At 44.7% G+C, this 27,217-nt stretch overlaps 1 protein-coding gene and 1 long non-coding RNA gene across 4 annotated transcripts in view; one reads left to right on the forward strand and one right to left on the reverse strand.

The window, feature by feature from the left end:
• Positions 1 to 285: 285 nt before the first annotated feature.
• Positions 286 to 12,523, reverse strand: LOC137847643 (uncharacterized). The gene is made up of 4 exons (XR_011091015.1): positions 12,352 to 12,523; positions 5,034 to 5,108; positions 3,558 to 3,658; positions 286 to 2,511 (listed from the first exon to the last, which is right to left on the reverse strand). It is a non-coding gene; the product is annotated as an uncharacterized lncRNA (long non-coding RNA).
• A 284-nt stretch (positions 12,524 to 12,807) lies between these two features.
• ZSWIM6 (zinc finger SWIM-type containing 6) overlaps positions 12,808 to 27,217 on the forward strand; it is a 116,079-nt gene continuing 101,669 nt past the window's right edge. Inside the window, exon 1 of one of the 3 annotated variants that reach the window (XM_068665915.1) lies at positions 12,808 to 13,431. In XM_068665915.1, coding sequence (XP_068522016.1) covers positions 12,858 to 13,431 — 574 coding nt within the window. In that variant the 5' untranslated portion in view covers positions 12,808 to 12,857. Of the gene's footprint in view, positions 13,432 to 17,492; positions 17,554 to 27,217 lie in introns of those variants that run through there. The other 2 variants (XM_068665914.1, XM_068665916.1) reach the window with 2 other exon arrangements.

The following is a 27,217-nucleotide window of genomic DNA, read 5'->3' on the forward strand; positions in this document are numbered from 1 at the left end:
ATAAAAGAGGAAAACTACTGCTAAAAGTGAATAAAGAAACTTCTCAGTAGTAAAATATGACTTTGTGGGAGCTTAGTTACTCACTTCATCTGAGTAGGGGCTGAGACCTGGAGCTACTAATACCAAGGTGAACAATTAGCAAAACTCCCTCCTGGTCAGTGCTACAAAGATGAGGTGACCAGTGCTAGCTACTGCCTTCATGACAGCACTGGCACTCTTCTTTCCGTTGACTTCTTTAATCATTTGATTGATTAGCTTCTGCAAAAGACGACAGGAAAACACAGGGACTTTTCTTTATTATTTTATTTTTTTAATATATATATTTTTAAAACACATCCTTTCTTCATTGGTATCAAAGTATTAAAAGAGTTTGGGAGACTTGCAAAAGACACTATGGCCAACTTTGCACCAAAAGGCTACCACGAAGAGCTGCTATCAGGTATAAGGTTTCAGTTTGGAGGAAGATCAATAGAACATTCAGAAGATCATAAAGACAAATGTGTGGCAGCAGAGATACAAACATCCAATTCTTGTTAGGGATTACTTGGAATGCTGATCTCATTCAAACATGCTTCCCAACTTATTTTGAATTTCTTACGTAATTATACTCTGTTTTTAAGTTTTTGTCACTGCACAGAGGTCCCTTTTGTATAAGTTCAAATTCGGGTCAAGTTCAGAGAGGCTTCGCAGCCATTAGAGACAGGACATTGTCTTTCTGCCAATGTGGTTTTGCCCCAAGCTGCAACAAGGCTGAAGTAACCATTGTAAGGGATCTCTGCATTTTTTATTACTTGCAAAAAAGAAATTTTCAGCCAGGCAAATACATCATTTTAGTCATCTATGAGCAAAGAGGGAATTGGTTTGCTGTAAATAACGATAAGCTAGTGTTACTTATTATTTTGCATTTTTTTCCTTTAATGCTAGATACCACTTTACAAGAGCCCAAAAATAAATTCTGGACAAGCCAAAAGATCAGGTGTCCACATGGACATATCCTTGGTGCATTTAAAATCATGCAGGAATACAAAAGTTAATGCTAGCACTTTTAATCCAAACAGTATTCCGCCTTCTGTCTGGAATATTATAGAAGCACAGCTACCAGATGAACTCTTAATTCCTAAGATTGTTGCTTAGAAATTTCAATAATTAGAAAAGGGTGTATTAAAGTTCCACACATGGCTGGCTGTCCTCTGTGGACACCTTTAGGACAGGCTTTTATGCAGTCCACATCCCTTGCCGGACCATTTAGACAGATTACACTACAGCATCCATAGGCAAAAATATGAAGCATGTGGTAAGCCCATAGCGGAGCTGAAGTAAGAACCAAAACCAGCTTGGTCCCCACAGGAGATCAGGCCAGAACATCTACTGTGACCATCTGGGGCTGATCAGCTTTGTCACACAAACTCCTGAACCACCTAGTTCATCTAGAACATGTCTTTTAAGAAAGACATATCGTCAGGTAGAAATGAGCAGAGATGGAAAGGCCATTATAATTCTCATAGAACTGTTCCAATGGTTAGATACCCATTGCTTCGGGAAAAATTTACCACATGATTCTAGTCAGGTTTTGTTCGGCTTCAGCACCAGCAATTGGATAGTGTTATGTCTTTGTCAGCTAGATTGAAAAGCCATGTCTTAAGTTTCTGTTTCACTGCAGATACTTTTGGACATTAGTCAATACACTTTTTGGTTTAACAAACCAATGAAAAAAACTTCCTTGTATCACTCATCTTGTACCATATGAATCAATGATTTTTTACTTCATAGAATAGCTTGGGTTGGAAGGGACCTTAAGGATCACCTGGTTCCAAGCAGGATGGCTGGATGCTGCTGGATGCAGCACTCCCGGTGTGGCCTCACAAGGGCAGAGCAGAGGGGCACAGTCCCCTCCCTCCACCTGCTGCCCACCCCTCTGTTGGCACAGCCCAGGACGTAGTTGGACCCCTGGGCTGCAGGCAAACACTGCTGGCTCGTGTTGAGCTTTTTGTCCACCAGAACCCCCAAGTCCTTCTCTGCAGGGCTGATCTCAGTGAGTGCTTCTCCCAGTCTGTGCTTGTGTCTGGGATTGCCCCAGCCCAGGTGCAGCACCTTGCACTTGGAATTGTTGAACCTCATGAGATTCACGTGGGCCCATTGCTCCAGCCTGTCCAGGTCCCTTTGGATGTCATCCCTTCCTTCTGGTGTATTGACTGCACCACTCAGCTTAGTGTCATCTGAAAACTTGCTGAGGGTGCCCTCGATCCCACTGTCTATGTCACTGATAAAGACATTAAACAGGACTTGTTCCTAGACAGACCACTGAGGGACACCACTCGCCACTGGCCTCCATCTGGACATAGAGCCATTGACCACCACTCTCTGGGCGTGTCCATCCAGCCAATTCCATATCCACTGAACAGCCCACACTTCAAATCATCTCTCTGCAATTTGGAGATAAGGATGTTGTTTTTGTTTGCTTGCTCTTCTCTCAAAGATTTCTGTTTACCAACAGTCTTCTTGGATCCTAAACTGGATGAAGCAAATTCCAACAAAAATTGCTTCAGTGACAAACACAGAACTACCATTGTCATTGTAGTCTCTAGAGATTTCTCTCTGTGTAGCCAAGAATTACATGAGTCTTTTTGACCAAAGCACCATGTTCAGGAGTTCATTCATTGTAATCTTTCTTGATAAATCCCTCTGCATCTCTTAATTTCTCCTCTAAACCCCCAAATAAAAACTCATTAACAGAAGAAAAAAATCCAACCTGAACTTTCAGTTCTCATTAGGTCCAGCAACACACGATTTTCTGAAGTTGAAAAAGGCAACAGCAGCATTAACTTTGCTATAATGTGATTGATTATTAGATCACAGGAATTATCTGCAGATACGGTTTTACTCCCTTCTTTTTTTTACAGCTGTATCAATACAGTTATTCAGAAATGATCTAGGACAATTTTGAAAGGTTCTAACACTAGAAGACCTGGAAGAGACAGAAATAAATCAGTGCGCAGAAAGAAAAGCACATATATATATATATATATATATATATATATATATATATATAAAAGCACATATATATATATGTTTTTTCCATGAGAACCATTAGCACTAGCAGCATTAAGGCTGCTTTGCATAAGTTGGGTCAGTTAGAGAGCTAAAAGATCCTCCGGCATGCGGATTGTCTGCACAGGAGAAAAACATGGTCTGCAAACTTGCTGATGATTAGATAAAAGTGTAGTTTGATTGATAGCAAACACATACATGTGAAATGGCTCTGCAAGGCACAGAAAGAGTACCAGAAGTAGTGAAGCAGCTATGGTACAAGACAAGAATTTAAAAAGACTGGCTCAAAGTTCAGAAGTAGAGTAGATCTATAGCATGGGAATGTTACAGAATTACTGTGAGATGACATAATGAATTAGCTTAAGCTTACAGCATAACTGCAGGCTTTAAAGATGACAACAGCCATAATACTCAGAGAATTCCAGAAAAAAACAAATTGGAAGGTCCCCTAAAACAAAAGGCTGTGTTTTCTATGAGATTTTATTTTGAAAACAACTTGCTCAACTCACCTTCAATGGTCCTGAATTTGGGTGTCTTCTCTGTTCTTTCTTAAGCTCTGGTATTTGGTGGGTAGACTAAATGGACAGGTGAAAATGACAGTCTGCTTTCACTGTTGGCAGATGTATTACTTATTAGCAACCCACAAAACAATTGTCTGCTTGCATTCAACTTATAAACAAAGTCATCTAGGCTGCGTCATTGACTTATCTTTGTGGCATATTACATCCCCTTCTTTTGAGCTGTGGTTATTAATTTTGTACAATCTTTGATGTCATTTACAGCAAACATTAAGTTGTACATAGCCAAAATCAATTCCTAAAATAATCTTAATCTGCTCAGTCAGAATCCCCCATTTGCTATTTTGTTTTCAACTGTCAGTTAACCAATGTTCTACTAAGTAACAGGTGATATTAGCATAACATATAGAAAGTGCCATGAAGTAGTAAGACAAAAAGTCAGGAAGAAGTCTAAGAACTACACAAACAGTATTGTGATGTAAACACTGTATGTTTTATCAAGCGTGTTGTCTAACAAAACTGTGGTCGGATCTATTTTTCATATACCCATAGCTCCCAACATTAGTTCTGCCAGTTTCCTTTACTAGCTTCTTGATTGGACTGATATAAGTTACACATTTTTGGCCGACATAGGTGCTAAACTGATGACCAGTAATCATCTGGATTTTGCCCTTTTTACTGCCAGTACTCTCAGTTTTGTCAAGTCCTCTGGATTGTCTTTCCTAGTATCAAATTTATTGAGAACTAACAGTAGCAATCCAGATAGCTGCTCAACCAGTTGGAATGTAAATGCTGATTTAAGTTATCTCAGCATGTGACATTTTAAGCCTAGCTCTGGTGGCTAACATCTTCCTGAGTTACTGCTGGAATACGATGTATTTTTTTACCTTCTGAAGTGATAAAAGTTTGGGTTTTTCCCATATATTCCAAACATAGAAAAATATCTAATAAGTCATTTATATTTTACTAGCAGTATTTCCATAATTTCTATAGGTCCATATTATTCTTACAACTAACATAACCCACCCTAAATGTATCACTTTCAGTCATGAGGGCAGCAGGGGACATGAAGGGTGCTGTGTTCTTTGCAGACGTAATTGCCTTTTACAGCACTGACTCAGAGGAAGTAGTAACTCTACATAAAATATTCCATCAGACTGGCTGATGTGTTATCCCAAGATGGTGTGCTGAGGCAATAAAGAGCAGTCACTGTTCTGAGCATCTGTTGAAAGGGCAGAGTCAGCTTAAAATCTAGCCAATTTTCAAAAGTCAGTTAAAAGCAGTTCTGTATTTTCCTACACATCTCCTAAACGACTTGTGAAGCTTATTTACAGAAACATGTCTTTCCTGCTATGTGACAGATGCACACAGAAGAGGGAACTGACTTAAACAAAAATGGTGAAGCTAGCCACAGATAAAAAAAGTGCAGGCAAAAGTAACCAGGGAAGTATTTTTGTTCAGGGTTACTTGCAACAGGTTGTAGCACTGTCATCCAGAAATGCGCAGCTATGTTTGACTCTGCTCCTTTCAGAAAGAAGTGACCTGTAAAGAGACATGAAGAAGCGATGTATTATTGAGTCCATCCTCACTGTCAGACCACGATTCTCCATGTAACAGACTTCTGCAAAAACTTCACACAACATGCGACAGCAACAAAAATCAGTTACCAGACGATGTTTATCAACAGTTTATACTGGGGACAACAGAGGACTGACTACAATCTAGAAAGTTCCTTTTACATTCCCCTCCACATTTCCATTCACCCAGGCTTTTCTTTTTTTTTTTCTCTTTATATGTAGAAATAGTATTTGTTTTATTTTATAAGTAGAACTTTCATCTTGTCTAGGAATTGTCATTCTGTATTTTTCCCCAAGTGAACTAATTTCAGCTATCTTTGCAGTAAACCTGGGCATAAAACTCTAGCTGTATTCATATTTTTAGGTATACTTATCAGAATCACCACTGGCTATTAATATTTACACCATTAAGTTTTCACTCGTCAAGGTAAGATCTATACAAATGACACCACAAATACTCCTGCTGAGAGCACTTCAGCCAGACTAGCAAATTTTGCACAACGTTCTCTCTGCAAACGGTGAAGCGTATTATCATCCAGACTGTAGTCTGAAACATGCTTTTTCAGTTCCCAAGCTACTTTCAAACAGTTGTCTTCGGAATGCTAATTTCACTCTTGTGTTGGCAGATCCATGCAGAGCGTGTCATGAATGTTGCCATGGTTATACTCCCCATTTAGTAAACAGGATGAAATAAGCCCACATTCAATGGCAATAATGCAACTTAGACCAATCCCCAGTTACTCTTAAAGTGGCTCCTCTTCATTTACACTTCTTAAAAACCTGAGTCAACACAGGTTGCAGATTCATTTCCAAGTTGCTAGTATTAGGGGGCACCATCCCTTTCAGTAAGTGCTCAAACTGAACAAACAATTTTTCACTTCATGGACCATCTCTGCAGACAAGGCAAGAGACTGAGGAAAGGGAAAAAGTTGCCTTCTTGCCCTTAGCAGATGTGGTGACTGCAGCTCATGAGTACCAGATGCAGGTTGTCACCACAGCATCAATTATCGGGAAGGAAACTGCAACTTTTGTAAGGCCCAGAGCTATTTTAGGATTTTTCTGATGCTAGAATCAGTCCAGGGTGGATCCAATTTCCCTGGCCGTAAATGCCATTTAGAGGGTGGAGTTGGCAATGGACTGGGTTTATACACCAGATCATCCTTCAGCTCTTACTCACATTAGTTCTGCCCTTCTCTTCCTCAGTTCTTCCACTCCTAACTCACAGCCTAGTGATTTCTTATTTTCTTTTTAAAGATCTCTAGCTTTCCTAGAGAATTGCAAAAGCAGCCATTCAACTGCAGCCAGTAAACGTTTGTTTAAACAAACAAATGAACAAAAAAACAAACAAACAAAAAAAACACAAGCAAAACAAAAATCAAAGCCTTTGTATTTACAGAGATAAAAGGCTGAGAGGAGGCTACAAAACAGATCAGGACTGGTTATCCAAGTGAGCGCATGGAGAGCTGTGGTGCCTGTGCTGTGCCCCGAGCAAAGCAAACACCGGACAGCATCCGTCAGGTTTTGCTACTACTCGGAACCATGGAGACATGGAAGAAGAAGTTGATTTTTGTGCTGGCTGTAACAAAGCCCTGACAAGCACTTATTAAAATTACTAACTGGGAAGCAGTTCTGACATAGGGTACTGGAGAGATTCGTCTTTATTCTCAGTTTGGGGAGCGGTTATGTAGCATCAGACCTTTACTGCAACTGGCTAAATTCAGAGGCTCCGCAGAGACCTATCCCTGTCCAGAGGCTCCATTTTTTTGGAACCACAAAAAATAAAATAAAAATGTATTTGTACATGAGCAGACCACAGCAGATTACTATCCCTCCTGCTCAGGGATCGCAACGTTTGCAGGATGACTGATGGTGACAACTGCCTAAGGCGGCAGTCAGCCTGACACAGCGTCTCCTCCAGCCTCCGAACCACACCACGCGCGGGGCGGTATCTGCTGCCTCTGAAGGACTCCAAGCACAGCCCAGCAGAGGACAGTGTCTAGCAAGAAGACAGCTGTCCTGTGAGCTCTGCCTAATTTACTGGAGCAAAGCAGCATGGAGACACGTTAAGTATCAAGGGGTCCTTTCCTGTTCAGTAGTTGAAACTGCCAAATTCTTGCCACTTCTGGCATATCCCGCTGGAAGCAAAGCTCTAGCTTTCTGGAAATATATGAGTGCATCGTGCCGCTGTTATTCCAAGTGGAGAAGTGAAGCGGAGGCATATCTCCAAGCTCATCTTAATCCCCGGAGCACAGAAAAGGAAAAGGAAGAATGCTCTCCCTTTCTATTCAAAGCAACTTCAAAAGTTAGATGCTATTAGTGACAGACTGGTAGGAAAAAAAAAAGAGAATTAAATCCCTGTCCAAGAGACGGATTCCAACAAAACCTTTGAAGCTACTGAAGTAAAAGGAAGTACTTGGTTCTCTGACAAAATTTTACTGCAGAGCCCTAACCATATCTTATCTCTATCTTCTGAATTTGATTACAAGGCTTAGCCTGAGATATTAGCTCTGGTACAATTTCAAGATTACAGGGCAGGAAGAGTAAGAATCAGGAAGGCAACTGGATGGAACACTTACAGGCTGTTTGTCGGGAAAGAACTACGATGTACCACGACCTGTCAGTACCAAAGGGTAGGTACGAAGGAGGAAGAAAGCACAGAAACGGGCAAATACACAAAGAAAACACACACAGTTGGTATAAAGCAAAGGTGATATCATACCAAGATCATCCCAAATCCACATCGGTAAGCTGTGTTTAACTCAGAAAATTGAGGGCTCCAAATGGATGAAACATTGCACAGCTCAGTTACCTGGTTTTGCAGGAATAACATGATAAAACAGGCACACATCAGTCTAATTAGCACTTGGACTACAAAATTTCTGATTGTTTTTAAAGCCCTGGAACAAATGCTGAATTCAATTTGTTCATCCAAACCTGCTGAAGCACCTTTAGAAGGCACTTTGCTTGAGGATACTGCTACACATACTGCTATGGGGCGACAAAATTGGAAAGCAAACAAACAAAAAACCAACTCCACAGAATGATCTACCCTCACACTGGGTCTTTACTGATTACTCTTCAGTGCACAGCTCTCTTTGACCAAACGAACCTTAACCAGGTGGTACAGCACCACTTCAGAGCCAGATGGAAAATCTCAGTCTCTGATTTCATAGGGTGTCTAAGTTATACAGGAGCCCTCGTGTTTAGACTGATCCCTTGAAAGCCTGTCTCTGATACAAACCAAGAAGAGTCCGTAAATCCTCACTGGAAGTTTCAGTCCTAGCAGAGGGAGAGACACATTTGTAATATTTTTTTGAATGTTAGCGGATTGAGAGCTTAACAACCAGTAATCAAAGCTTAAATGGACCGTTAAGAAAAAAGTCCAGTTTGGTTTCCCCAGTTTGCTAAAGGCAATCACTGGTGGCAAAGTTAAAGGAAGCAGATATTGTAGCCAAGCTTTTTAAAAGAATGCCAGTTGTTTAAACAGGAACCATTTAAGTGTTGCTTAGCTATCTCTGACTCCCCCTGCCTCCATGCTTTCTGCAAGTCCTCCGTTATAGTTTATAAAGGCACGGTAGCTCACAAAAGACTGGCAAATACCAGAAACAACGGTTGGCCAGGTAGCCAGCCATCTCCTCTCCCTGCACTGCTGTCTTGGCTGTGCTGGGGGAGGCAGGGAGGTGGCAACACAGCCAGGGCCCTGGGGACACGCACCACAGGCAGGAGTTCCAGCTCCTGCAGGAAGCATGCGTTTTCAGTTTCTGGCATATGTAAGCTGTTTACTTGTGGGTACAGCTCTCTCACTATCACAAATGAATCTGGACTCAGACTCCTTGAGATGGGAAGCAGAGATTTTATTTTTATTTTTTTGCTTTAGAGCCATTCTACCAGAATTTAGCATCTCGGAAAACGCTCCTAAGAGAATTTTTAGCGTATGTAGTTTCCATTTGGCAGGGGTGAGCATCTGGGAAAGCAAAGCCTTTTGCTCCTGATGCTGGTGGACTAAAAAATTCATGCAGAGCTTCTATCCGAGAATCCGACACTGCCTGCCATGGCGAAGGAGCTGTTTGGTCTAATTCAAGGAAGTCTCAAATAAAATGCAGTTTAAAGGGAGAAAACTGAAGAAGGCCAAAAGGAGGTCTATTAGTGCAGGATGCATAATACCCACCGGAAGGCAGTGCCACGATGTCTTCACCTAGGCCAGCAGCAGCATGGCTTTGCCGACAACCCCTCGCTGGTGGTGCACCGTGCGGGCAGAGGTGCTCTGACATGTGCTGGCAGCCCTGCCGGTGGCATTTTGCAACTCATTAACTTCTGAACTGGCCTCTCCCATCTGTGGTGGAGGATGTCTGACCAGGAGAGGTTAAAGCTTCTAGAGCTCTGAGGAATCATTTTTTTTTAAACTATTATGAATTTTTAAGCATTATGCAGATACCTTACCCTGATTAAGTCTATGTACTTGCAGCTAAAAGTACCTAGAAGACAATTATTTTACAGACGCAAAAGTTTTTATCAAATTGATTTGCTTTTATTTTTATATTAGAAAAACACAATCCTTTGAAAGTATAGCTTACAAAAGCTTATGAGAGGAATAACAATGTTTTCAGTTTGGCTGTTCACAAGTTCTGAAACTCAGAAGTTCACAACAAACCCAGGGTGATGTTAAATCTATTTTCCTCTCAGAGACAGCATCTTCTGCTTTTGACTTTTTGCAAATGGAAGAAAGTTAAAACTCCGAAGAAAGCTGAGACAGCCTTATTTTGCTGTTTGGAGCCTCTGAAATTCTGAGCCTTGTAAATCAGTTACATGCGTTTAATTTTAAGAAGTCACTTGCACATTATCATTTTACTCGTAACAGTGATGCTTTTATCCCCAGTAACTCAGTAGTGAGCTAAACTGTCCCAACAGATATTCCAACACAAAGCTCCTTATAAGGAAGAAATAATTCCTTCCCAGGGTCTATTCTCAATAAATGTAAACTGAATGGGCTCATTCCTTGAGGAAATACAGAGCAGCATTAATTCACAGAGCTCTGGGACTCTGGCACACACAATGCCCACCCCTTTAGCCCATCTCAGAATGACTTCATACGTCAAGTATCAAGCCACAAAAAGGCAGAGGACGCAGAAATGAATGTCAAGAGGATTTAGTTCAAATTAAGATGTTTATCTCTTTACGTTATTTTAGAATAGCGCTAAAGCATGCTTAGTATCTTAAGTACATTTTCCTAAATGCTTTTGGATGCTAGCATCTGACTCCAGTTTTAGAATCATCACGGAATTTAATTGGAATAAAAAGCTGGCCTTTGAAAGTGCTCTTTCAGTGCTGCTGGTTTATTTACACTTTAATAGAGAGACTCTGAAGTCTTAAAAGAGCTGGCAATATTTATCCGTGAGTATTAGATTTTATTTAAAAGGCTAGTAAAAGGCAAGCTTTCTATTTTTGACTCCTGAAATTAGTTTCTGAACATAACCAATGAAACTATTTAAGAGAACGTTATAAACCAAAGAACTGATTGTGCGCTGCTTTCTTCATTGTCCAGTCTTCATCAACACTCACCACTACTGTCTTTTTCTCCTGTGTTTGAATTTCCAGAGTCACTGCAGTGCAATGTATAGCGATATTCACTACCTTTACCTACAGCGCTGTTTTTCAAGCTTTCCAATGATATATGTTAAAATACATTTGGAATCCATAAAACCAATAGCTTTTTTTTTTTTTTATAAGAACTGCTTTGTTATCTCAAAGTCCTTCACGAAACAGGTTAAAAAAAAAAAAAACAAACACCTTATTTTAGCACTGTAAATTCAGTGATTTCAGTGCACCAGTCTTTCTTGTGCTTGATTATTTTAATGCCATCACCTCTTGATATGTTTTAATTAACGCTTATCACTTTTGCTTGTGTCTTTTTGTAAAGCTCTAGTTCTAAGAACCATCTAGCATCCTTTCCTCAGTTTCTTCCTTTTCCTCTCTGACCACCTATGCTCCTCATGTTTAGAAATATTCTATGCAGTGTGTGAATCTAAAATGCACAAGTCTTTCTCTGAACGGCTCTTCTTGTTCTCCTCTTTACAGATAAGTTTTAACCGCCAGGGCGGGTGCCTTGCATTGGCCAGCACTAGGTTGTCTGCAATCCATTTTCCACATACAGACCATTGTTTGCTTCATACAGAGACAACTGTGCAGCTGCATGCGATCTTTCTTTCAAATCAGGGTGACTGGTAGAATGCTCTGTCCTTGCGTGTGTTACCGCAAGCAGCCAAAGGCTCTGAAACATTAAGAACAAATTTCAGAGCGGTCACCAAGGGCACTTCTCCAAGGGGCTCACAGAGCAGACTTGGATTAAGTGCAGGGGGTGAACCACGTTAAGGCTGCTTGTTCTGCAGCTTTCCTTCTGTGCGACCCCGGAATGCAGACCTTCCAAAACTGTGAGGCAAAAAAAGAGGAGATGAATGCTCAGCTCAGCAGGGTCCTTCCAAAAGGAAGGGCCATCCACCGAAACTAGCTACAAATTTATATACAGCTAAGGGCCGGCTTTAGCACGTTTTAATTTTTCGTTTTCCCTGGAACTAACACACCCTCCTGGTTGCTTTCAGAAAGCTGGAGGGGCTCAAGCGGCAGCGCTGGCAGGACAAAGGAACTTCAGAGAATTGGCAAGGGCTACGGCAGCGCAGAGGGAGCCCGAGGAGGAGCGCGGCTGCTGCTCACGGCACAATTTCAACAGCACAAGATGCCACTCGCGTACTTCCTAGCACAGGAAGCAAAAAAAGCCCCAGCAGCACCCCGTGCAGCTACCGATATTCGCCGGCTTCACGGCCAAGGGGCATTCCCAGCGGCACCTGCCTGAAACAGGAACAGTCCTAGAGCAAGGGGGAGGAAAACTGCTTCAAGGCGCGAGAAATTGTGAATAGCGAGTAAGGGATGGGACCAGAAGTGAGTGTGTTTGTGCTCTGGTAACACCGCACCGCACGGCTGCAGCTCGCAGCGCGGTGCCTGTTTCCTTCCCCTGGCCCGGGACCACGCCAGCAGCACTATAACGCTTATAACGCCCCCGTGCCGAGCCAGCAGCGCTATAACGCTCATAACGCACTCGGGGCCGGGCACCTCCAAAATTCGGTGTGGGGCTCGGCGGGAGCCACACCGGGGAGCAGCGTGAGGGCAAATTAAACCACAACAAACAACACGGGGGAGTGCGGGGGGGTCGGTACCTAGCGATGCGGGTCCGCCGCCGCTCCCAGGCGCCGCGCCGAGGCTCGGGGGGCAGCCGCGGTGCCCGCCCGGCGGCCGGGGGCTGCTCGCGGGCCGCCCGGCGCCGCCATCTTACGGCCGGGGCGCGGCCCCGCCGCCGCTACCGTAACGCCGCGAGTGCGCCTCCCGCTCCCTTACCGTATTGCTCCTACTGCGCGCACCACCCCCGCAGAGGTGACCGGGTTGAGGGAGGGGGGGGCAGAGGCGGGGTCACGCCCCCTTTTTCCCACACCGCGCGCGTGACGTCAGCGGGGGCCGCGTCCCCGCGTATGTGTGTGTGTGGGGGGGGCGCGCGCCCGCCTCTCCCCCCTCCCTCCCCTCCCTCCCGTGGGCGAGGCGCTGGCCACGCCCCCCGCGCACCATATAAGGGCAGGAGGGGGCGTGTCCTGCGGCGGCGGCGGCCGTCCGCCCGGTGCCGGTTATAGGCTACCGCCACTTCCGCCGCCCGCTTAGAAGCGGCGCGATCATGGCGGAGCGCGGACAGCTCCCTCCCCCCGCCAAGCGCCTGTGCTGCAGACCCGGCTACGGGCCGGGCTGCCGGCCGGGGCAGCGGGCGGGCGGCGGCGGGGGGCCCGGCGGCGGGGCGCTGTGCGCCGGGCCTTCGTCGGCAGCCGCCGCCGCCTTCTCGTCCTCCTCGTCCGCCGCCGCCGCGCTGGGGCTGCTGCCGCTGGGCAAGACGCAGAGCCCCGAGTCGCTGCTGGACATCGCGGCGCGCAGGGTGGCGGAGAAGTGGCCGTTCCAGCGGGTGGAGGAGCGCTTCGAGCGCATCCCGGAGCCGGTGCAGCGCAGGATCGTCTACTGGTCGTTCCCCCGCAGCGAGCGGGAGATCTGCATGTACTCCTCCTTCAACACCGGCGCCGACGACCCCGCCGCCGCCGCCGCCGCCGTCTCCGTCTCCTCCTCCGCTGTCTCCGCCGCCGGGGGGGCCGGCACCGCGCCCGGGGGGGCCGCCGAGGCCGCCGCCGACGAGAGCCGCCTGCCCTTCCGCAGGGGCATCGCGCTGCTGGACGGCGGCTGCGTGGACAACGTCCTGCAAGTCGGTGAGTCACCGCGCGGACGGGTGTCCCCGCCGCCTTCCTCCCCCCCTCCTCCTCCTCCTCCTCCTCCTCCTCCTCCTCCTGCCGCTGCTCCCCCCGGCGCTGTCCCTTTAACAGCCGGTAATCCCGCCGGGCTCTGCCCCCCGCGCAGCGCCCACCCCCCGCTAATCCGGGTCACCGCCGGGTGTGTGTGTGTGTGTGTGTGTGTGTCCTCCACCCCCCCAAACCGGGTGTGCAACGGGGAGGGGGTGTCCCCCCCCCCCTCCTTGCACGCTCACACACACGCTTCTTACACACGCACTCGCACGGAGCCGCCGCCGCCGCCGGTGGAAATGAATCAGCAGAAGGCGGCACACACGGGGGCGGGTTTGGGAAAAGGAGGGGAGGGGAGGATGGGGGGGGGGGGGGGTCGAGGTTATGGTGGGGGGAGGAATGCGGCGTGCTCCGAAATAATAATAATAATAAAAAAAAAGAAAACGGGTGCGAGACCCCCCCCCCCCCTCCCCTTGGTCTGCGGTGCGGGGGAGGAAGAGGAGGAGGAGGAGGAGGAGGGTGTGTGTGGGGGGGAAGCCGCGAACAAAGGCATTTCTAGGGCAGCGGCGAGCCGGAGGGACGGGGTGTGTGTGTGTGTGTGTGTATGGAGGGGGGGTGAAATCCGCAGCGTGTGTTATTTTTATTTCATTTATTTATTTTATTTTATTTGGGGTAGGGTGGGGGTGAGGAGCTCCGTGACAACAGCGGTGACAATGCTGGGGGGGGGGGGGGGGGCTGCGCTTCCTCCTGCTGGAACAATGCTCCCTCCTCTTCCTCCTCCTGCCGCCTGCCTTTAAAGGGGCACGGAGGTGGGTGCCCTATTCCTGTGTGTGTGGGGGGGGGGACGCCCCCATTCCGGGGGGTGGGGGGCGAGGAGAGGCGTCCCCGCCTCCCCCCCCAAAAAAATAATAAATCCAAACACGAGTGGGAGACCCAACTTCCACGGGGGCTGCGCTTTGTGGCTGGCGGTGCCCCGCGGAGGAGGCGGCGACCGGGCACTTTGTTCCCATTTTCATGTTTATTTGCGTCTCTTCCTTCCCCCCCTAACCCCCCCCCCCCCCCCCAACCACACACACACACACACACACACCCCGCCCCCGAGGGGAAGCCAGACAAAAGAGCCCGGTGAATTATTGTGTGTGTTTTCTCTTTATAAATTTTTTTTATGATGATTATTATCATTTTTTTTTAAATATGGTTTCACCCACGGCGCGTCCTCTGTGCCTTTTGTTCGTGCCGGGCTCTGTCCCCTGCTCTGCATGGCCATTTATTTCCCGAAGGGAAGCTCTCCGTTCCCGTTCCTAGGCTCGCTGCCCTTCCCTCCAGCCTAGAGGGAGTTCGGCTCCAAGACAATCACTTGTTTTTTGTTTTTTTTTTCCCCTCTCTCTAAATCTAATTAACTTTCTTATAAGTTTCATCTTTTGGCTTTCTCTCCCTTTCCAAAGGTCTGAGGCACATCTGTGGTTCCTCAGGACTGGCAAAACCAGAAGTAGGGCTTTTTTACTTTGGTTGGCAGCACTGAGGTTTTTTTTTTCTCCTTCCCCATTTGCTTGCACTTGATTCTGTTTGCAAGCGATGAGGAATGACAGGAGTGCACATAGGGAGGGTTTCTTGGCTGATTACATTTAAGCCAGGAATTCACTGTGAAAATAAAGCCAAGGGGCGATAAATAAAAGATGCAATCTTCCCTAGGAGACAGACACCCAGCGTGGGCTTTGCCTCGCTCGCTTTCAGCGGTGGAATAGGCCTCAGTCAGTAGTTGTGAAAGGGAAAAAGTAACTTTTTGTATAGCTTCTAAAGGGGAGGGGCGTTGAGTAATGTTGGCAAGGGTCAACATGAAGAAAGAAAATATGCATAAATACAACTGAAGTGTTGACTGCTGCTTCTGGAGCCCTTACACGCATTCCAAACAAATGCTGAAAATACATATTTTATTTCTCTTCTTTTCCACCCTCATGCGAGCCTCCTTTGGAAAGCCGTGACAAAGCCAGTGGTGGGAGCCATCGACAGCGAGCGCCTCGGCTCTTCCCATGGCTCTGGTGGCTGGGCTGCTGGAGGGCACCGCTGGCACGGGTCCCCTCGGGAGCAGGGAGGTGCGACCGAAAGCAAACTGAACCGGGGCGAGTTCGGTTGGGTGGGGAGCGGGATCGGCGCCGTGCAACGCAGCTGAATGTGTGGCATTGAGGCAGGCTTAGCGCTGAGTTTGTGTAAGCGCGTGTTTAGCAGCCATATAAATGTGAACCTATGTTCTTTGCAGTGTGAGTAATGGAAACTCTGTAAATGTTTACTGTAGTACTATGGAAAAGTGCAGCTATTGGACAAAGTACATTTTATTACATATCAGCTGTAACAGGCTCACTTGTAGCACTGACTATTGCCATATACAGGGGATGCTGATCTGATTTGTGAGGGGGACGCATAAATTTCACTTAGGTGGTAGTTGAATGGATCCATTTGCTTCTGTATTTTACATTTTAGTCTAGCCCTGCATAAACGTTCAGACAATCTTTTCACAGCAACTCATTTCAAGGAAAAGAACTTCAAAATCCTGATGTCTACGTGCTGCTGGAAGTCTTCACGTGCGTCTGCTTCGTGCCCCCAATTCGTCTCACACGTAATGCAGAGAATAGAAGGAAGTTGACACGTTAGTGATATGCACAACCCGTGTTCTTATTACTCAGGTGGTAAGGTGGTCCACGAGCCATTTAAAATACAATGGTCTTCTCCTAGCATCGTAATTAACATTACTTCATTTTGAAGGATTTTTATCTAGAGTAGTGGGCTTCAATATTCTACTTGCGTCTAACTTATCGGTGTTCTTGTAGCTTTTTTGATATGTTTCAACTGGATGTAAAGATTTTTTTAGCTTGTTTGAAAAAAATAGAAGGCATGTTCTTAGAACAAACCATTTCAGCAGTATAAAATGGAGCTTTTCTACTATATGTGTTTTCATGTATTTCAAGCTGAGTATTTTTAGTAAAAGTTGCAGTCTAAACATGAAAGCACTGGGTAAATACAACAATCTGGAAGAAAAATTAGAAATCGGCTGTGCTTCATTTGGCCAAATTCGTGAAGATGCCAGGAGTGAGTAGACAGTTTTAGCTGGTGGAGTGTATATTTGGTTTCCGAGGTTAGTCCCAAATTAGTATCCAGTGCCGTGCCGCCGTCACGGCGGTGCTGTCAGGGTTAGCGAGAGGTGTGATCCCTCAGTGGTGCAGCTGGCCTGGCGAGAGCCCCATGCCCTGCTTGGGGAGAAGAGGAGAAGCCCCCGTGCCTCTGCTCGAGGACTTTCTGCTCTGGGCTGCTCTCACTGTAGTGGCCCAAAGCTCGTCTCCGCCGCTGAGCTGCGTCTGCATTAGAAGGACCTGATGTGTTTTTTTGGTATGCTGTGTAAGTACTCCTGGCACATCCTCATCTGCCTCTAATTTGAGGTTGGCTTGCCCGTGCTGCACGGACCTTGCTTGCTCATACGGGTCTCCCTTTAAGGTGTTAGAGTCCTCTCCGCAGTAGCGTAAGGCTCTGTAATCACCGTAGTCATGCCTCTTAGGTATGAATGGCAAGAGGGTGAGTTGGAGGGAAGAAACTCTAAGCGAAGGGAAACAAAGTAAGGAATTAATTGACTGGTGCTTACCGCAGCTCTGGAATTAATGTTAACGTTGGGAGGCGGAAAGCTACCTTGTCTGGGGTAGAAGGGTTCAGCTGAAGTGTCATCAGCGTGGAACTGCGGGTTCACTTGTCTGAAGCCCCTTGGTGAGATGTCATCAGAGGTGCAGCCAAAACGCTTTGTTTAAGAAAAATAAAGTAGAATTTCTGAAGCGCAGAATAATGCGAGGAAATACATTGATGTTTCTTTAGTTGATTCCTAAATGAAGTTAAGACTTGGGACTTTTTTCCTAATTTTCTTTTGATGAGAAATATTTATCTTCTGACTCACAGGTGTGTTTATCATCTATTATTCCAGCTAATTATTCCCCCCCCCCCTTTTTCTCCTTTTTTTCTTTTAAACAAGAATGAGCTGCAAGGTGGTGATTGCATTCGAAACCAGGAGAAGCCATTTTTAACCAGGAAGAGAAGCTTTACAAGACACTCCTGGTAACTGCTCTCTGCAATTCTGTCTGAATGGGGTATACATGTATTGTAATCAGCAAATTTCAGGTCCTTCTAGTAGATGATGATTCCCGTTAATCATTTTTGTCCTTCATGGCCACCTTTGCCCAAAAGAACATGGAACTGTAGAGCACGTAAAACAAGTGTAATTTCTCTTCTTTGAGGGTTTAATTGTTTCAGTACCAGCAGTATAATGCAAAACACCTTTTGGTTGATAAAAAAAAAACAACAAACAACAACACATCAGGTATCTTATTAGCAAAGCTGGAAAGGCGCCCTGTAGCCAACATGACGATCTTCGATGATGCTTACAATATATATCTATTTGTTGATGAATCTTGTAGGACATGCAGTTTTAGTAAAACAAAAAAAAAAGTAATTGCAAGTAATATTAAATGATGTGACAAAACTAAGGCTGTCATTTGTGGAGACACAGACATTGTGTTCTGCATTAACTTGTTGGCATCCTGGTATGCGTGGTGACCTTTTTCCGCAGGGAGAAGGTTGCGTTAAACTCCTCCTCAAACAGGCAGAGTTTATCTCCTGGCATGCCAAAGAAACAAGCATGGTTTCTGCAGCAGCCAGCCTGATGTTGGGGTTTGGTTAGGAATGTATGACTAAAACAAGCAATCCAAAATTTGTTAATACAATATTGTGGTAGGGGAGTAAACAAATGATGTCTGACTTTTTTTTTTTTCTGGACTCTTTTTGAATTGGATCCAAGACCACTAGAGTCTTGAGAAAATATCTTCAGTGATTCCAGTTTCAGTTTGCTTTAAGAAATAACTACCAATATTTCTGAGTTCCGGAACAGAAACAAACTCATTTTCAAGTATTTCTTCCTGAAAGAGAAACATCTGAATGCATTCCAGTTTCCTTGTTAGATTTGGAATGCAATGTATTAATTAGGGAACGTGCAAGCTATTTTCAGTGTATATGCATGTGTGCTCTGATGTCCTTGACCTTGAATAATTTCTGTGGAAACCTTTTTTGAAAAAAAGAGGAGGGGGGAAAAAGCTTTTTTTCAAGACCAAATTAATAAACGTGGAAAATTTCAAGTCAACTCATGCTTTCTCTTGGTTTTTCTAAAAATATCTAATTGGGATTTCAAGGGAAAGTGAATATTTCACAGTGCTTCCAAGATGTGGAAATAAAACTTCACAGAGCCTTTCCATGCAACTATAAATAGTAGGATAGATCTGTAATAGGAGTGTGTCATTACTGCTCTAGAACTGAGTTCTTTCGAAGTAGAAAATGATTGGTGAAATGTCCCGTTAAAATTTTTAAAACAAATAAATTGAAGTTTTATGTGGGGTCGACCTAATAAAATTTGTCATTATTCGCTGTAGGTCAGTTTTCATGTTTCTCATGTTTCATATTTTCCCCCTAACTTCAAGGCTTTCCTCACTTGCAAGAAAACAGTTTCCATTTTCAAAGCTTGCTTTCAGCTTAAGAAAGTGATTCCATCTCTGTATACAATCAGATGTTTTGGTATGTAGCAGTTCTTGGATTTGAGCCAGCTGTCATGCCAGCAACTGAAGCTTTTTCTCTCTCTCTGTCTCTCTCTGTACTTTGAGATGAACGGTTAATTAAAAGCAATATTTGTGAGGGTAGGCTGAAGCTATTCAGAAGTCAGCATTAGACAAATTTTTTTCCTTAAAAATCAGTAGCTAGTTACTGTGTTTTGCTGTAGCACTTGCTGTCTCTTTTTTTAATCTGTTAGAACTGAGCCCTTACATAAGACTCTGGTAAAGTTACAGATTGAAAAAATAATAATAATAATAATAATAATTTACTCAGAGGAAGTGTCTTATCACATAGCGTTTTTCCTTGGTGAAGGATAAGGTATGTTGGTTGGCACCCTATAAGATGTGTCTGCATGGGTTCAGGTTTTAGTGTTTCCAAAACCTGCTGTTTTGGAAATTTATGTCAAGACAAATTCTGAAGTTTTGTAGTACTGTAGCAAAACATTAGTGCAAACTGTAGGAATGCAGCTGACACCCCTTCTTTTCTCTTTAGCCGGTTTTCTTTGGGGATTAGGCAGGAGAATTTACTGCTCCTAGAAAAGAAAAGGGGAAAAAAAAGGACCCAACTATTTTAACTGACAATAGCGATCCTAATTTATGAATATGCTTGTCTGTGACAGGAACTAATTTGAAATTTTAAAAAGCTTTCATGTGCAGCAAGGGTACAGATTTAATGCGAATTCTGATTGCCTGGAATGCAGTCAGCCTGACAGCATGTGAATACTTGAGCACTGTCCAATAACTGCACTTGTTGTGCTGGAAGATCTGTCTCCTTGAACTTCCAGTTTTTCTTCTTGGTTCACTATCTGAAGCTACCCATGTAAAACGCTTCTCTCAGCTGGATATGTGCTCAGCTCTTGATGTGTCCTCGTGGCCTCCCGTGGCCTGGATCGCTGGCGATGTCGGCTGGTGCCGTGTGCTGGTGTGCATTCCCCTTGTAGCTACGTGCCAATTACTGTGATTTAGTGGTGCCCTTGCGATGCCTTCTGACGGGGCGGCCGTATGAATCCAGCCTTCCTTGCCTTGGCCCCGCTACAAAAGACCGGCATGTCTGGAAAACTTGTGATGTAAGTTGCTATCTCAAAAATGAGTTTGTTTTTCCTCATTAATTCTACAAACATGTAAACAGAATGGAGGAGTGTAGCCTTCTGCTAGTACGTACAGCAAAGAGCATTCTTTTCTGGTTAACTCGGGACTGATAAAAGGGTCGCTGTAGAAGCGTAGTGGCTGTCCAAAAGACCTGTTCTGATTTGATGCAATTTCGGCGTAGGCTGGAGTGTCTCTCAATGTAGGCTTCTTACCTATACTTATTAAACCTTTTCTGAAAAGCGAAAAAACAAACTGTGGAAAGAGGGCCATCTTTAACTGTATTTAAAGTATATTTTAAGGTAATTGTGATGTGCACCATCGCACCCTTAAAGAAGGCGGCCTTAATCTTTTTCTTCCTCTAACCCTTTCCTCCTTGTTGCAATTCAGTGTGTTTGACAGTCTTGAAATATTTGGTAATTTTTGCTTTGGAAATGCATGGGCAATATCTGAGAAGGTCTGACGTTAATTGGAAGGATGCAGCAAAACCTGTCAGTAAGTTTAAGTTCACACTAGCAGAGCTAGCTGATCAGATAAATCAGAAGCTCATTTACTGAATTAATGTGCTAAAAACTCAGGTGACTTAGCTTTTGTCCTGCTTCATAGTTATCAATTTAGCTGCTTGCATAAGTCATCTTTCATTGTTAATTGGTGTCAGGCCTCTAATATGTTACGGGGTTGTTGGGAAAAATATATGGGGGAGAAGTGGCATAATAGAAAGAAATTTCAGAGAAACAGGCATTATTAAATCTTTATTTTGTCTATTTTATTTTATTTTTTTGGCCAGAAGTCAATTACATTCAAACAATCATTTTAAAGTCTAGGAAAATCAAATGTATGTAGCTGTGTGACTTCTAAGAAATGAGACACTTTGTTGTATGCATGCCAACTTTAACTGCTAACTGACTACTGACAGCCGGTGGTAATGCAAATACAGTGCAGGAATTGTGCAGCTGACTACGATGTTTAATTTATACTGACTAATGAAATAAAGAACATTTGACCATTGAGGCACTTAAAATTGGATAAACTGTTTTATAAAGTCTGAAACAAGTTTGCAGCCTGTAATACAGTAGAGGATCAAGTTTGCATGTATTCTATTTGTTTTTTGTTTTTGTTTTTTTTTTTTCTTTTAATATTATGTTAAAAGGATCCTTTTTGGTTAAAGGATTTTACCAGCACTGGCTCTCTTGGACTTGTTTCCGTATGTTTCAAGTTTAACCTCTTGTTTTTGTTTTTTTTTTTTTTTACTGCTGGCTTCTTCTCTCTCTGTCTACGTGTGTTCAGCTATGTGTGGTGGACGCAGTGGCCGTGTAGTCTCTCTCCATCAGATTGGCTTCTAGCTTACCCTTCTCAAGAACATCTTGTGAGTTTTATTAATACTTGGTTTCTACATTGAGCTTTGATACTTTGACCTGCCTGAAGTTCACAGAGCATCAACCCTCTTTCAGCGGTCAATGACAGGAATCACAGCATGTTTGCGGAAGGTGTAAGTAACTGCATGTAGCATGGTCGTACAGTTTCATATGCTTGGTGGCTGGTTATTTTTGCCACTTACCTGTAGTTTTGACCATGGAGTGATGGCAGATGAAATGACAGCATTAAGAATGCAGTCACGAAAATGGCTATGGATAGTTATCCTCAAGTCTTCTGGAAAACATGGGCTAGTCAGTGAAGTTGCACGAAGGGCCTTACCGTAAGCGACTGATTACTTGCACAGCAGCAGTTGCCTCAGTGAAGTACTTACTTTCCTTCTGGTACTTGTCTGTGCTGCTTTGGGAGGTTGAAATGTAGTCTTAGTAAAACACTGGTTTGCGTATTTACAAAGCTGGCCTTGGTGACAACATGTAGCATGACTTGTGCTTCTTCAAGGCAATTCTGCTGAGTCAATGGGTTTTGAGAGTTCAAGAATGGGAAAAAATCAATAGTCTAAATTAATTGTTTAATATATTAGCTACATGGAGCAAACCTGGAATGCTTTTATTCTGAAATACTGTGTTACGACCAATGACAACCAGGACAACTGGCTGTACCGCTGATACTGCACATACAGAATGAGTCTCAGTTCTGCCATTGATTTAGGTTGTAAACTGAAACCTTGCAAACTGACTACAGTTAGTGTCCTGGGGATAAAATATCCAGTTCGTTCGTTATTTTGTATCTGTGGCTGGATTTGGTGTAGCTGTATTACGTAGAAGAATGAAACTTCAGTTTCGCTTCTAGAGCGTAGTGATGACAAAATGTGAAACTGTGGTGGTTTTTTTTTAGCTCTTTGTTACAGCAAGCCATGATATGTGAGATAGCAGTCACGCAGCTTTCCTGGTCAAATCTAAATGCATGAACTAATAGAGATGACTTCAGCTGAATGTGCTACTAATGCATGAATGGTAGACTGTGACTAGAAATAGGACTTGATGTAACAGATGCCTTGGCAGTCTGATGGGATAAGGAAGCTGAGAATAACTTGATTAGCACTACTTAGACCTTTCAGAAGCAGCACATTGCTTAGTTTTACTGACAGTTTCCAGTGATCAAGCTTTACATTGTTATGTATCCTGGCAATAACTTACAGGCTTAATTTCTGAGTAGTTACGTAAATGATAAATGTAAGTGGCTGTTTGGTGGCAGGTGTGAAGAAGAATTCAGGAGTAAACAAGAGTTTGGCTTGTTGACTAAGATGTACTTGAGGAGAAGAGAGGTGGTAAGATGCTGGGTTGACCTTTATGGATGAAAAGTAAGGAAGTGGTGATGTCTGAGATAAAGTAGGGGTCAAAGTGCTCAGTAGATGCCTGAAGAAGGGTATTTAATGAGGATATAATCCGAATGACTGACTGCTCCCTCTGTGTGGTCAACTTTCAGTGGGTATTAGTGAAGGCATGAAAGGGGATAGACTTCTCTTCTACAAAAAAAAAAAAAAAGTGTTTGAAATGGAAAACAGATTGGGAAGCACAGTTGCCTTGTAGATCTTGAACTGTGAGATATGTTGAAAGTTATAAAGTGACAACTCTCTCCCCTCAATCCTTACATACTAATTTCAGTTTTATCAATGGGCACTAAATGGCTTAATTTCAAACCATTCTTTATTGGAAAAGGACAAGTGTGTGTTTCTCATGTCCTTTCTTTTCCTGCACAGTAGTAAATACTTGTGTTACCCAGACTTGTGAGAAACACTTTTTTTTTTTTCAGGGCTATGTATTGTGCTGACATATGGATAAAGACTGGTTAAGCATTGAGGAAAGGATGGTTATCTGGTGACAAATGACGCATGGCTTTATTAGGCACCTATTTGGACAACGGTAGGAAGGAGGAGGAGGAGAACTGGCCGTGTCAGTGCAGGGGTGGTCAGGGCTGGAGTTTCCTCTGTGGATAAGAGGCCATGCGGAAAACAAACCTGAAACTGTTAGGGGTAGAAGATGCTCAGTAAAGATTGGGAACATGGAGAGAATGCGAACGTTGTAATCTTATTAGCTGAAAGATCTAATGCTGCTTTTTTGTTTGTTTGCTTTAAAAGGGAGGATTTGCGTATGCAGGGGGGACAAGGAAGGGTGCTGATGTCAGAAAACTGAATAGTCCCAGTGTGGAGAGTAGGCTGGGAAGGAGCAAGATGCCAGTAAGATCAAAGCTGCTGCTCCCCGATTACTCAAAGTGTGGAATGATAGCTAGCGAAATGTTAGACTGGATAAATGGGAAGATGTGAATCATGGGCATACACTGCAGTGAATCCCTGCCTGTTACAAGGTCCATCTTCCCCTCCCTCCTTGAATAACAAAAGGAAGTTAAGAAGTACAGATAAAGTGTTGGGAAACATCTACTGAAAGGAGGAAGCAGAGGATGACTGTGCGATGAGACACAAAGCTGTGATTTTTAGGAAGTAAAAGGAGAACCACAAAAGCCAGTAGAGGTCAAAAGTTCTGGGAGAGGAGTCTTCGCTTACAGAAGTGCTGAAAGTTAAAGCAATCCAAATCCTGAAATGCATCCAGAAAAATCTCACGGAAACCTGAGTGAGAGCTGGCTCCAGTGTGAGGCCACTGCGCTGTAACCAGCAAATGCTCCATGGTAGAACCACATTCCAGACAAGGGCCTCAGCGTACTCAATTACTGGGACGTGGGAGAGAGAAGATAGGGTTGTGGAGAATGCAGTGGCACGATACTTCTGCCCGAGGTGCTTGTGTTGTTACACGGGTGGATGAGGTGTTGGAGTCAGCAGCCTAAGAGTGCAAGAGAAGACGTCTGGACATCATTAGCATTGCACACGTGGGCCTTGGTAGGTAGGCAGGGGACGGGTTGTCTCTAGCTGTGTTTTGGGCCAGGCAGCTGGGAGGGTTTGCCTTGCGTGTGACCTTAGCAAGGAAGCGAATGTCCTGAGCCTGGTAATGGGGGAGCGTGGTGTGAAAGAACAAGAAAGGAAGTGAAAGGAGATCCGCATATCTTGTGGTTGCTACCAGCGACACTTGTTTGAAGTGCCAGAAGTACAGTGTGAAGGGTACGTTTGCGGTCTGGTCTGGAGGCAGGCTGTGACTTGGTCTCCGAGTAGCTTGTCGCAAGCAGTGTAAGACACCTGCAGCTGGCTCAGCACAGGCTGGAGGGACCTTTGGCCTGTCCCCTGCAGGGCTTGGTGCTGCCACACACCGCTCTCAGCTCTTTCCTTCCATGTTCAAAAGCACTGCCAGGCCTTGGGCAGGTCGCTTTTTTGTGGGAACAAGTCTGCTTACACACAAGTGAGGCTTGTTGGAAACGTGCGCTGCAGGTATCGAGCATCAGTGTCCAGCATGGTGGCTGAAGTTTGTCGAGTCCTGTAGTGGGCACAGGGCACTGGGAATTAGTGTCATGATGGATGGGCCTCTGTGTGCTCGGGCTGTGCCTGCCAGCTGTCCAGAGCATACCGTGCCAACTGACAAAACCTGGGCTGGGGCATGAAGGTGGTATAGCGATCCAAGACTGAGACCTGCAGACTAAGGTCTTCATACACAAAGGCTGAAAGCTCAAATACAAGCCTGATGTCTGTCTATCTTTGTAAGGCTGGTAACCTTAGGTTGCCTAGCAAAGATTATAAACGACGAAGGCCATAAACCTTTCCTCTTAGAGAAGCTGAAACTGTATTTCCAGTTGCAATTTAGCAGAGTTATCAACCTTCCCCCTCCCTTCTTCTTGGGAGTGGGCGCATTCCTATTGACCAAGCCTGCTGCTGTAAGCAAAGCTGCTGATACAGCAGCACAGCACGGTCATAACGCTTCCTTGTGAGCTCGGGAGTTGTTCTCCAGCAGCCTTTTCCAACAAACTTGCTCCCTCTTGTCACTAGTGAACTCTTCCAAGGACAGGCTGTGAAACAGGCCTATCAAAATAAATGTATTCCATTGTGAAATACTCTAGTCATGAATATGGTAAATGAAATAACTGACTCATTTACTGTGCTCTGACTCACTTACTGCTCTGTGCCTCGTTGTGTAATTCTCAGAACAGAAAATACGTATTGCTGTGCTTAAATGTGCGTTTCGAAGGTTTTTTCTGTGATTGTCATTTTCAAGCTTTGCCCACTGTGAAGATCACTGTGTGTCATTCACCCCGAAGCCACGTGGCTGCTTTAGGTTGCCTCAAACACAAGCTGCTGTCAGAGGGATGTTGCGCTTCCCAGGCTTACACCCTGTGCCAGGGTTGCATAGCTGCATGGTGAGCTGGGGAATTGTCCCTGCTTGTGAATTTAGGTCTTGCTAGGTGAGTTTTACCTTGTTTATTGTGTAAATGCTAGTGTTGATTCAAGGGAGAGGAGGCTGGAAGAAGGGGGCACTGAGAAGGGCAGGACTCTGTCAGTCACGCTTTGGAGAGTTTAAAGTTATCACGAAGCCCTGACTGCTGCCTGGAAAGGAGGTGGCTGCTGTGCTTGGGAAGTCACTCCTGGCGAGAGGTGACCTGGCTGTTCATGGGCTGTGGCGTGGGCCTTCCCTGAGCCGTGGCGACTGATGGGCCTGCACGAGGGAGCCATCCGCAGTACCTGCTCATCCACAGTGTTCATCCCTGTTCAAAAAGCTTGACCAAGGCAACATGAGTCCAACCACTATGCTTCCCCTAGTGATTAAAAGAAAGCTAAACAAATGCTTATTTAAGACTACAGGAAAGGGGAAGGAAATACCTAACTGCTTGCTCCATACATATGTGATTGCTTCTTTCTGTCTGCGTGGCTCTGGAAAAAAAGTGCGTTTTGTCTTCCAAGTTCATATGTTGCCTCTTCTCAGACAGCACTGAGCTTCAGTATACCTATGTTTAACACAGACTTCCAAGGCGATTTTCCTGCTTATTGTGCAGTTTTTGACCAGATAACATTCCGTGTTTGTTTACATTCATAGCTGTTGACCTCATTCAATAAAGCGTTCCCAGCTTTCTGTCTGGTTAGGCCTGCTGAGCCAACACAGCTCAGAATGAGATGGAATCTTCTCTTTCTTTGGCTTTGATCAGTTGCACCTCAGCAATCACACTGAAGGCCTCAGGGTTATGGTGGTATTGCATAGACTTCAGCTGGCTTTCATGATCTTCGCTACTGGTAGTAATGCACGAGCAGGAAATGATGGAACGTGACTTTCGGATCTCAAATGGAGTTGTAGGGCTGGCAAGTGGCAAGGGAAAAAAAAACACCTTACTGCTTGTAAACTGAGCACTCCTGATACAGACCTCACTGAGAGCCCAAAATAACTTTGTGGGGTTCCAGTATCATTAGTGCTTCCCCAAGTAGAACAGCAATTGAGCAGAGTGTTGCTGCTTTTGTGTAACTTGGATTGTGTGCAAGTTATGTGACAGACAGCTGCTCCTGTAAGGGAGGCATATTTACTGAAATGATCTGTCTTCAGGAGTGGAATAAAGCAGATGTGTGATCTGTTCCAGATGGACTGCAGTAATGCAGAGCTAAGCTTGCCCGTAACTGATGGAGGGAAGAAGTGCATTGGCAGCACTGTTGTGTACTTCACTGTGAGGTTGAGCCCATTTTCAGGGCAGAAATTACTTTTTACGATAAAGAAAGATTTAATGGGGAGTTGTGCAGGTCGTTG

This window comes from Anas acuta, chromosome Z (assembly GCF_963932015.1).
Source record: "Anas acuta chromosome Z, bAnaAcu1.1, whole genome shotgun sequence".
Lineage (NCBI taxonomy): Eukaryota > Metazoa > Chordata > Aves > Anseriformes > Anatidae > Anas > Anas acuta.